Raw genomic sequence first — 12,464 nt, 5'->3', positions numbered from 1 at the left:
AAAGCAAAAATCTGGGTGATCATAGGATTGCAGACCCTACTCTCCTACAGTGGTGCCACCCAATCATGTGGGACTGCCCATAGCTTTCACTACTTATTTCTCTCTGTGACATCCCTCTAAGGAAGAGGAGAAGCTTGCTCAGCTTTTACATTGACTGAACTAAGGATCTCCGGTTGGATGACCAGCATTTGCGATTTTGCTGCTGTTAAAAAAGGGAGGGCAGTTCAGAAGTGGACCTAGTCTAGATGGATAGTCCTTTGCATGCATGCTATGTACTGGCCATGATGGATCTTCTAAGGGACACCAGGTTTATTCAGTCAAAGCCAAGGTCGCCACCACTGCACTGGGGAGGGACTGGACCATATCCCAGGCTGTGGCATAGGCATTTGCCCACACCTTCATCAGGGATTTTTGCCAGGACTCTCAAGTCCCAAGAGAGGGCCATTTCGCTCGCTCAATTGTGAATGATGTCCTGATTTGAAGTCCACTCCTCAGAACCCACCTCCAATTAGGCAGTACTCTTGGTATCTATTGAGGTGTGAAGTCTGCAATTAGAGGTATCTATTAGAAGACATCAAACAATTTACAGTAGTACCAAGTAGTTATATAGACTTGCATTCAAGAACTTTACTCTAAAATGATAGACTGGTCTTATGGGTCCAGTTACTCCTGGAACCAATCCTTTCTATATTACATAACACACAACAGTATTGAACTAGCTTGTGTCACAAAATTCATAATGATTAACAATTCCAAATGCCTTGATTTGTTTTAACGCCAAATATTTATTTTTATCATTGATTAATAAACAATTAAACATCGGCAACCAACTCATTTCGTTCCAAAAGGGACTTTCTCAATGCATGTTTGAATGCATTATCTGCAAGCATCAGGACACATGTGATCCATGTTCTAGTTCGTTATTATGGATTGTATCATAGCTACCATGCCATAATGAACACGTCTTCGTCTGCGTACCTTTAATTACACGCATTCACCTTGAGAAAGTTCTTTTTCATGGATAATGTATCTAAAAGATGATTCCAAATTGCTTTTCTATTTCCTGTTCTGTGGAGTCGACTTTTATTATTGTAAATTGGTCCCATATTGGGTTGGGTACGCTTTCATGTTTCCAATCTGTCACATTGATCTATGTATGCAGAAGAGGTAAAAAGATCAGCAATAGGGGTGGTCTTATGTATGGCTTTTTACTATCACTTCCTTTGGCGGTGGAAGGCCATCATAGAGTACGATGGCTCCATCTGTCAGCGCATGGAAGCAATTGCTGAAAATTTTCCTGATACAGTCTGGTGTCTGGGACAATTCAAATTATGGGAAATTTAAAGGTAAGGAATCTACTGTTAGAGTAAATACCAGAAAGAGATTTAGCAAAGGCAAGTAACTTATTTTTAACTCTCTACAGCTACAGTCTTAACAAGTTCTTCTCATGGAAGACGGATTTTTGATTTTTGGATGTGTAGTGGGCACTTTAATGATACTTAAGTATATATATTTGGTGGGTGTAAAATCCACAGGAATAGGCTAACATTTTGTTAAGTGCTTGGCTATGTTCCCTGCATGTGTCTTGACGTGATTTGACATAATGGGTGGGTTTCACAGCAAAAACCATAGGCTGAATACTGATGCTAATTCACAGCTATTTGAGATTTGAATGCTGGATGAGACTCTATCTAACTCTTTTACCCCTCACAATATTGGTGTCTGTGAGTCAATCTCCAGCATTAGACTTTGGGAGGGCACATAAGAAAGACATCTGTAAATCAAAGAACGAAAATAAAATTTGCCATACTTGCAAATTGCAAAAACATTCTCTGGCGTCCAAGCAACTGGTTATGCAGAAGAAAAGAATGAATACAATGAGCTTTTGCGGATAGGTTGATCACAAGATGTCACTTAAGAAGGTGCTGTGTGTACTTGCCAGACCACTTCATGGTAGTACGTTTGAGTCACCCCATCTCCCTGCCACCACCCCTTGCCCCACTACACTAGTTCCGGATGACACTTGTGGAAAGTTCTAAGATAAGAAATCTGCAGAACGTTATGTCAGTAACAACTGCTGTTGCAGTGTCTTATTTTTATTGTTGCACACATGGATTTGATTGTTGTTAGCTTTAAGTAGCTTTATTAGATATTTTTTAGTACATTATTGTGTGTAATGAATGTTTCTACTTTTTAAGGTATTTTGATGCAGTGCAGGCAAAAGAACAACGGCGACAGCAAAGACTGCGAGTGCATACAAGTTATGATGTTGAAAATGGTGAATTCCTATGCCCTCTCTGTGAATGTTTAAGTAACACAGTTATTCCCTTGCTTCCTCCACCGAGACACTTGTACAACAGGTTAGTTTGCTTTCATTAATTTATATTTTTTATGAAGCTGGAACATGCAGTAAGCAACCTAATTTATCTCTCATTATTTACATTTTTCTCAGTCATTGAAGCTTTAAAGACAGTTAATTAAATAGAAAATGTTATTGATTTTTAAAGCTTTATTTTGCTGTTAAAAAAAATCACACTGACTTAAGGCAGACCACAGTGGTATTTGTTGTCCTGCATGCAAATATTTTCTCCAAGAAAGTTTGGGACGACATTTAATGTTTTTTGAAAATAAGTTTGAAAATATGAAACTTCAGCTATACAAACAGATTTAAAGGTAATTAGATCTATTATTGTAAGAGGCTTTGCATAGTGCATGTAAATGTCTCTTTGAACTTGACCGTTGCAGAGTTGTGGGTCAGCGCTAGCTAATCCAAGATATCAGTTGCATTTATACAGAAGAGATAGGCTATAGATTAGTAGGGGTTATGTTTTTATTTTTCCTAAAGGATGTTTTGGTGCTTGGCCATACAACTTTTAATGAAGAAGGCTTCCAACCTTAAAATTGACCCACATTTCTGCTTGCTGCCTGTACAATTCTCTCACAGTGTTGGCTACCAGTTAGGTGGTGATGTTGTATACTCTATAAAAAGGAGCAGTCCATTTTAAGGGAGTATAATTGTTGCTAGTGATGCTTGACATTCGGGTTGTTCCCAGGTAGCTGTAAGGCATATTTTTTGCATTTCGACGCTTTTACTTATGTTTCGCTAACTGCCATGCAATGGAGCCTGTTTGAGGATAAGTGGGAAGGATGTTTTCAAAATGTGTTTGGAGGTTAAATATTTTCACCATATTGTCCAGATGGTTGTTGAGAGTATATAAAATGATTTCTTGGTTCAGGTAATAGGATAATAATGTACAATAAACGTAGAAGAGTGGTCATAGTGGAATGGCTTAATGAATAAAACCCTGAAATGCAAAATTACACTGTAGGAATTAACAGTTCTGTATACTCATGTGGCAATAAGAAGCCCTGTATTAAATGTCCTCCACATTCGTCAGGTTTGCCTAGTTTGATCTTGACTACTGAAAGCTTTAGCAGTCTGTTGGCCACGCCTGTGGTTTGCAATATGTTACATATACATGGAGTGGACTTTTGGTTAGCCCTCTTCCTCGTGATTGGATGTCTTTGTTGTCTATCTCTCTTTCTTCCTCCTAATTCCATCGATTTCCTCACTATTCTTGTGCTTGTCCCTCACATGAGCTTTTACGTTTCACAGTGTTCCAATTGGAAAAGATATTCTCCAACGACTGATGTAATTAAGTTGCTTTGAACTATATTCTGTCCGCTCTTCTCCATTCTTATTTATTCTCCCGTCCCCTGTACCATAATGCTTCCTCTCTACCCACCCCCTTATTTTTATAACAGGATTTTTCCACCAGCTGTGCTGTTGACAGGAGGTCATCTTCAATTTAAAAAAAATGTTTTTAACGTAATAAGATGGCTACTCGAGTGTGTGCTTACATGTGCACCTTTGAATGGTTTGTTTATTTAAAAAATCTCATTTAAAGAGTGCCTCTCTAGATGCATGCATGTCCAGGGTGGCCATCTTTCAACATGATTTATAAACATATACCAAAATGCGTTCAAAGATGGCCACATCAACAGTAGCCACCTTTGAACGGCATTTGTTAAAACATTACAAATGCATTTGAAGATGGCTACCATGGAACCAAATGCATTTGTAGTGGCTTTCTTTGAATGCGAGGCTGCAGTGCTACGTTGTGACACTGCAGAGCGGGTCCAAGGTGCTTTTCCGCCATTTCACGTGCTCAGGGTCAAGCAAGCAGCAGGAGCAAGCAAGCAGCGGGAAAGAAGTGGTGTACCCCCACAACCCCGACCACAGAAGCGGGAGAGGTAGGCCCGCTCAAGGTGACCGTCCCTCCGAGTGCGGGGTGGGGAGAAGAGGGATCGCGAACAGGCACGTGGCCTGCCTGAAACAAACCAACGCGAGGCCCTGCCCTCCCCGCACGTTTAAAGGGAGACTCTGTGTTTAAAGAGGACTTCCACCTTTGCAACAAAAAAAAATTTGGGTTGAAAAGGAAATAAGCAACAGGAATAAGGAAGTGCAGTACAATAACTGTTGGTTCTGCTGCTATTAAATCACAGACCAAGCAAGTCTTACTACAGAAGGGGCTGTGGACAGCCCGATCAGAGGGTGATGTGACCCAGACTCTCCTTGCCCGAAAAACAGGTTTTGGTGCATACGGTGAGCGGCAGCACCCCACAGATCCCGACAGCAGGGGCAATAGCACCTCAAAGAGCTGCACAAGAGGCTGGGGACAGCCTGATCAGAGGGTGACGAGATCCAACCTCTTAACTGCAAGCGGCATTGCTAGCCAACTAGCGCTACTGTTGTACTTGGCCCATTTTTGCAGGGTCATCCCTGAACTTTTTGCCTCCCCCCCTATCTTTTTTCTGACCTGTTGTTGACTATTTTGTGACTCTGAGCACTTTACCACTGATGATCAGTGCTAAAGTGCATATGCTCTCCCTACTGTAAATTAATGTATGTATTAATTAGTGGTTCCATGATTTTATATTTGGTTTACTTGTCAGACCCTAGTACAGTGCACTGAATGTGCCCAGGGCGTGTAAATCCAAATGCTGCTAGTGGGCCTGCAGCACTGATTGTGCCACCCACAGAAGCGGCCTTGTAAAAATGTTTCTAAGGTCTGCCATTGCAGAGCCTGTGTGCAGTCTGGTACTGTCATGCTGACTGGGCAAGTGCACCTACTTGCCAGTCCCTAAACTTTCCCTTGTCTTCATATTAGTCATCCCTATGGTAGGCCCAAGGGCAGGGTGCATTGTAAGTATAAGGTAGGACAAGCCCTGATGTGTGTGGCATGTCCTAATAGTGAATTACCGACATTTTTGTTTTTCACTATTGCAAGGCTACCTGTTGTCCATAGGCCAGAATGGGCTGCTGGATTGTTACATGTTTATAATCCTAGCAGACTCAGAGAACATGGTGGAAATTCGAGTTTAGTATGCCTGGAATCAGAATAATAAAATACATCTTTTAGTAAAGTTTATTTTAATATTCTGTGTTTGCAAATACCACTTTAGGAAAGTAGGTATTTGCTTGCCTCACCATTTGAGCCCGCCTCTGCTAGGTTGTGTATTCCTTGTCTGGGTTTGTGTGTGACAGGACTGGGGAATTCCAGGAGACAGGCTGGGGCAGCCCGGTGGTGAATAGGGAGATCTGCATCCAGATGGGAGGGAGGAGTTGCACCAGGGACCTGAATAGGGCTAGGCCTTCCCTCTACAATGCTGGCTCCACCCCCTGTGGTGTGTCTGATGTCTCTGCCCTGCACACTGAAAGAAGAGAAGGAAGACTGTCAACAAAGTGCTCCAGGACTGTACTTGCCTTCCACAATGCTGGCTCCCACCTCCTGTGGGGCGTCTGATGTTTCTGCCCTGCACTGTGAAAGGGATGGAGAAGTCTGGTAAACAGAGTGCTTCAGAACTGGCTTGAACTGGGCACAGGCTCCTCTCCCCTCAGAGAACAAAGGATTTGGGGGTATAAGTATTGGGACCCTGTTCCCATGAAATTAGATCACTTCTGGAACTGACAAGACGAAACCTCTGCTGAGGAGAAGGACCCTGAAGAAACTGAGAAGAGACTATTCCCAAGCTGAAGTGCTGCTTGGGGGATTGGCCTGCAGTGGTTGCCTGACTGCCAAAGAGAGGAGAACGGACTTTGTGGACTTTTCCTTTAATTTTCAACTTGTGCAAAGATCTCCAAGGGCTTGGAAGAGAGCTTGCCCCCTGTCCGAAGTACCAGGACCAGTGGACTTCACCAGCCTTTGTGAATTGCTGCTGTTCCAGTGGCTACAGAGGCAGGGAGCTGTGACCGACTCTCATGACCGGCCCGGTGTCCTGTAAGCACCTCACCAAGCAATGTCCGCCTCGAACAACGCAAGCTCTGCGCTTGCCGACTCCGTCTCGATGCTGTCAACGAGCTGTAGCCTGCACCGCGACTGGAAGGACACCGCAACGTGCAACGCCTCGCTACACCGAATCGAACTGGTCTGACCGACTCGGTCACTGCTGCTGATTTCGAGTCCTGTGACCACACCATAGTTGGGCACCGCCTCGCACACTTTGTGACGCACTGCCCGACTCGCACCGCTGTCCGGACTGATCGACGCCAGCTCCCGAACTAAAGGCTCGTTCGCCGCACCATAAAGCTGGAAGCACCGCAACGAGCAGCGTTTGCCTTGAATAACGCAAGCTCTGAGCTCACCGACTCCGTCAACGAGCCGTAGCCTGCACCACGACTGGAAGGACACTGTGACCTGCAACGCTTTCTTTTTCTACATCGCGACGAACCCTGGAACCGGCTCGCACATCCGTGCCGGCCGCCCCATGGAAAAGGTACTGTGGCTGAGTCTGTCGACATTTGACCGCAGCGGTCCCCTGGATTTGTTAGACTGTGTTCTTTTCAGCAACGCTGTAGCCGGACAAGGCTACCGACTCGCACAGAACCTTGAACTAAGCTTTTTAAACCTGAACTCTTGAAATTTGATAGTATTGGGGATTCTTTTTGTCGTTTATTGGTCTTGTGGTAACTCTATATAAAGTATACTTCTTTTTTTTATATAAAACCTGTGTGGTGTCCATTTGTAGTGTTGTCACTGGGTTACTGTATGTGGTCACAACTGCTTAACTGACATTGCCTCTGAAATAAGCCTTGACTGCTCACGCCACGCCGCCTAGAGAGTGAGCAGGGGTTATTTTGAGAGAGTAATTCCCTTGCCCTGACTAGAGGAGAGGGTCCCTGCTTGTCACAAGTACCTACCTGTGCCAACCAGAGACCCCCAATTCTAACAGCTACCAAATAGCATGGAGATCCAGAGCGCCAGAGAGCGACCAGGAAAGCTGGGAGAGCTCTTACAACAGATCAGGGCTGCAACAGAGGTGCACGAGACAAGCTGGCTGCAGGCACCCCTGGACAAGGACATCAGTGAGGTGCTGAGGAATCAGCAGACGGTAGGACCAAGCGATGCCAACGGCTGGCCTGCAACTAGGAAGCGACAGAGGCCTTCTGAGAATGCACCAAAGAAGACAGTTACAAAGAAAGGGTGCAAGAGGGCGGATGCGCCGCCTGCAGCCATCCCGGCGAAGGCGGGCGCCAACATTGACGCCAACAACACAGCGACACGTGATGATCATAGTGGAGGAGTGTTTAAAATCTATTGCCCCTTTGTTGTTCAACAGCTTAAACACACAGGGGTATCAGGGATCCCATAGCACCTTGCAGATCCGGGGCGCTCGTGGCAGGAGCGCTTGCAGGGGCAGCAGGACGGGCGCGCTAGCGATATCAGCAGATCCGGGCAGTTAAGGAGCCACGTTGCTCAGGGCCTAGGCAGGGGACTGGTGTCCCCCACAACACCATGGTACAGCACTAGCATGGCAGGCAACCCGACACGAGTGGGCCAAACCCCAGACGCATATGCAAGTCCCTCACCCGGGCAGCCATCAATGATCACTTGAGCTACCGGGTTGGCAAGCCTCATTCTTTTACCAGTAAAATAAAGGATATGGAGGAAGGAATTTATTGTCATTTTTTGATTATTGGAGATACAGTTGGACAGGTTGGACCTGATCATATGCAATAATAAAGAGGAGGATAGGAGGGAAAGGCAAAAAGGTATTTCGACAACTGGTTCGATGCATTCAGAATTATGGCATGCATTATTGTAGAAACATTCCCTCACTGTCCAGCGGACCTCTGGCTGTATGAGGCTAACATACACGGGCCACATATGCACCTCCCAGGGGATGCATGGTTGGAATGCGATAAGAGATTTAAATTGCAATGCAAACACAACCCAAAATGGAATGGGAAGGGGAGGATGTGTCGGGTTCATCCACAAAATGTTGGTAGCAAAGGTCAGGACATGGTCAGGGAAGGGCGAGCAGCCCTTTCGGAACACTCCCTATAATGGGAGGCACAAGTCATTCCATAGACCCAAATCACACAACAGCTGGAAACCCCCACCAACCAGCAGGCCAGTGCCCATTTGTTTATTTATTTATTTTATTTATAAAGTTTTATATAGCGCGAACAAGATCCCAAAGGATATCAGAGCGCTTTACAAAAGGGTGGAAGGAAGGTCAAAACCCAATATCAACATCAAGTAATAATACAAAACATGAATAATCGCATGATTCACATACAAATGACACAAAGGAGAATAATTCAATAATCAGTGCAGGATCTGTAATTGTTCCTGCCTGTAAAGTTGATGTTTGGTGGCATTGTTGGTGATTTTTGCATGAAGACTATAGCATAACCATGGCAAACAATATTTACAACCCACTTGTCTGTGAAAATAACTTCCCAATTTTTCAGGAAGTCATCTATTCTCCTCCCTACAGGAGTGTTGTGAGTGTGGAGAGGGAATGGTGATTTTTAGGAATACTTGCAATTTGACAAATCACTGGTAATCCCTTGAGGTAGCATTCAAACCCATAATACTTTTTCTGCTCACCAGGCCACCTCAGTTTGGACCAGCCATACCCAAATCAGTCTTCACCTTGCTCCAATAGGAACAGTGCAGCCCGAAATGCCAGGCTAGGTCCTCTATGAACTGGAACATAAGCAACCCCAGATTGGTTTCGTCCTGATTGGGACTCTTCAGTGGGGGTAGCTTGGTTTTAGTAGCACAACGAACATGGGACCCACACCTGGGCTTTCCTTTGCCACTTAGCTCTGTACATCACACACACAAAAGGTGATTGGACTAATGCTTGCTATTTGTCTAACCACTGAAAATCCCTTGGGATAGCATTCCAACCCATCGTACTGTTGCCTTCCATTCTACCTCACTTCGGACCCAGCCATAGTTGAAGTACGAATCCAACGAGTGCACATGGGGAGCCTCTTGCAAGTTCCAGCACATATGTTCAGCCTGCGGGGGGTTAGGAGGGGGCATCCAGCGTCAGGTTGCAGGCGAGGCAAACGGCAGGGGGAGAAGAAAGAGATGAAGAAGAAGCACTAGCAAGGATCCATGGGATGTGGGGGGGCCGACTGAAAAGAACAGTTTCCAGCTACCAGGTCCCCAGTCAACACATACCAGCGCAGGAGACTAGCCAACAGATATCACGACAAAAAGGACGCAGCCCTGTTAGTTAAAGGTTGTGAGGAGGGATTTGTGATACAGTTCAAGGGCCCCTTGCCCAAAGGCATTGTGAAGATTTTTAAATCAGCCCTGGGACACTCAGAGGTGGTTCTCCAAAAAATAGAAAAGGAGAAGAAACTCAGAAGGATTGAGGAGAAGGCTGGGTGACAGCCAGACAGGTAGCCTTGTTCACAGACCCAGCAGGCAGCCTAGGGTTTGGGGCTGTCGTGGGAGATAAGTGGTGTACAGGGCAGTGGCCAAGACACTGGCACAAGCTAGGTGTAACCAGTGACATCACATTTCTGGAGCTGTTTCCCATTGTTTTGGCGCTGGCGGTCTAGAAACTGAAACTGAGAAACATGAAGCTAACACTTTGGTCAGACAATAAAGGGGTGGTGAAGGCGATTAACAAAGGCACTGCCAGGTGCCCTTACACACTGAGATTATTGCATCCATTGGTTAAATTGCAGCTGGAGGGGGAACATAGAGCTGAAAGAATGCCACATACCAGGGATGGAGAACACAGTGGCAGACGCTCTCTCGTGAGCACAGATGGGCAGAGAACATCAAACACAGATCAGGCAGGCTTAGGGGAACTGGTACGGCTGGATTACATCAACGCGACCAGGTACTGTGCAGTATGCTGCCTCTTGGCCTACATGGTGATATGCCCCGCAGGGGAAGGCCGCCTATTCAAGCATAGAGATAGGAACCTCCTAAGTAAATTAGAGTTCACATCGGTCATGCGCCAGGCCCTGGGCAGGGTTGGGCTCCCGACGGCCGCCTTCGGATCACCTTCCTTTAGGATTGGGGAGGCAAAATCTGCAGCTCAGCTGGGGACGTCGGAGGCAGGGATCAAGGCTGTGGGCAGGTGCTGGTCTAACGCCTACAGGAAATACATGAGGACCCAGTTATTTAAAAAAAAAAATAAAGAGAAGAAACAAGAACAGAATAAGGGGGGGTACAGTACTGCCCATGGAGCAATGTGACACCTGACAATGTGATTGTTGCCTCAGCAGGGCGGCTCTCTCGTCTGGTATGGGTGGAAGGTCACTCATATGTCTCCCGAAGACACACCTGGTGGCTGTGCGGAGGTCACAAGCAGAAGGGCAGGCCAGTCGACGTGTGCATCCGGTGGTGGGGCCACCCAGGGATAAGATGGAACCAGCTTTCAGCAACGCTATGGGGATTGCAGGCAGTGGCCGCGTGGCACCCTGACATCTTGATAATCCATCTGGGGGGGGGAGGACTTCGCACAGTTAGGGAGGAAAGATCTCCTCTGTGCCTTTCAGTCTGACCTGGCAGAGACAGCCAGTTGTTTTGGTAACACCACCATCTATGTCCGAATTGATCACCAGGCTTGTTTGGTGAGGAGCATAGTCACATATGGTAGTCAAAAACTCAAGGAAGAAACTGAACATCGCGGTGAGCAGATTTTGCATGATCAGTGACTTGGAGAGCATCAGGCACGGCCTCATCAACCCTGGGCCTCCGGAGCATTATGCACAAGACTGAGTCCATCTGTGAGAGGAAGGGATGCAAGTGTTTTTGGCCAACCTATGGGGAGCAATGGCATTGGCCTTCTGCGCATAATTATTATTTTTTTTTTAAAGCGAATCGGGGGAAGCCCCGGGACACGTAAGCCTCCCTTACAGCGTGGCGGATAAGAGGGGGTACAGTTGTTGGTTATAGAGGCACACAAGCAGGGCGGTGTGTAGGAGGAGGGCCACTCACTTGGGGATGCCTTACGGCTGGGTGAGTAGGCCGGAATAGGGGGTAGCAAGCGGAGACGGCACTCGCAGCACAGACCCTCCAGATGGAAGGGCACAAAAGGGACTAACCAGGAAGAGAGTTGGGGCCTACCCTTCACACACAATCAGCATGAAAACCAACTGAACACTTTCAGTTTATGGTCATTAATCTTTATTGCTCAGTTACCTAATACTATACACTTTAAATGGTTCAATTGGGTTCCCTCACATATTGGGGTGGGGGAGAGACAGAGAGTGAGAGAGGGAGGAAAAAGAAATGAGATAGAAAAATATGTGAGGTAGAGAGAGAAGTAAGCATTGGCATGCTGTCCCCCTACAGCCTACACTTCAAAAAATGCTCCCAATTGTTGGGAGAATTATGACCGGTGTTAATCTCAATTTCATGAGACTGTATGTCCCAAGAGAAGGTACAAAATCTGCATTTCAAAATACAGTTAAATAAGAAAGGTCTAGCTCAAAAAGTGATTTCTTGGGCAGAATTAGAACATTTATAATGATTTAATACAGAAATTCAAAAGACACAATACAGAAATAGTAAAGCGCAAATGCAGCAGATTTCTTATAAATGCATGAAATCATTGCCATTAATGTTATCAGTAATTTGGCAATACCAATTAATAGGCCAAATCAAGACTACACTTAGTCACAAATATGCAGTAAAATCAGTAAGAAATTAGAGTGCAACCCTAGTAGCATAGTAAAGGTCTCTGGCTCACCCCAAATGTGAGGGTTTATATAGGAAATCTCCCCATTGAACAGTACGAAAAGTGCAGAATCATTGTGGGGTGAGCAAAGAAATGAATTTTCAACAAATCAGAATACAGAATTTAAAATCGTCGTACACCACTACAACCTAAGCACTAATCGACAACATGAGTATTGATTCAGACATCCTCCGGAGGTGCCAGAACAAACTAGTCACATAAACAACGGTGAACCATCGTGAATGAATGTAATACTGAGTACAAGCGGAAGATCTTAAATAAACTGTTACATTCGTGAACCTTCTTCAAAAATAATATAATTAAAAAATAAGCAAACATGACTTGCTTGACTAAGTGCAGAAGAAATAAACCGTGAATGCGATATCTATTTTGGGCAAGATGGTTTCGAGGCCTACGTAGCATAATTCAGGAAAATGCACTTTAACAGGCCATAACAAAAT

The 12,464-nt window shown here is 45.4% G+C and overlaps 1 protein-coding gene across 2 annotated transcripts in view; it reads left to right on the top strand.

Annotated features, from left to right (window-relative positions):
• Nucleotides 1–12,464, top strand: part of UBR2 (ubiquitin protein ligase E3 component n-recognin 2) — a 1,610,484-nt gene that overhangs the window by 1,033,529 nt on the left and 564,491 nt on the right. For both annotated transcript variants that reach the window (XM_078649714.1, XM_078649715.1), the window contains exon 32: nt 2,199–2,360. In XM_078649714.1, the coding sequence (XP_078505840.1) occupies nt 2,199–2,360 (162 nt within the window). The remainder of the gene's footprint in view (nt 1–2,198; nt 2,361–12,464) is intronic.

Source organism: Lissotriton helveticus, chromosome 6, assembly GCF_964261635.1.
Source record: "Lissotriton helveticus chromosome 6, aLisHel1.1, whole genome shotgun sequence".
NCBI lineage: Eukaryota > Metazoa > Chordata > Amphibia > Caudata > Salamandridae > Lissotriton > Lissotriton helveticus.
The sequence above is the reverse complement of the archived record's forward strand: the minus strand, read 5'-3'. Positions and strand labels throughout refer to the sequence as shown.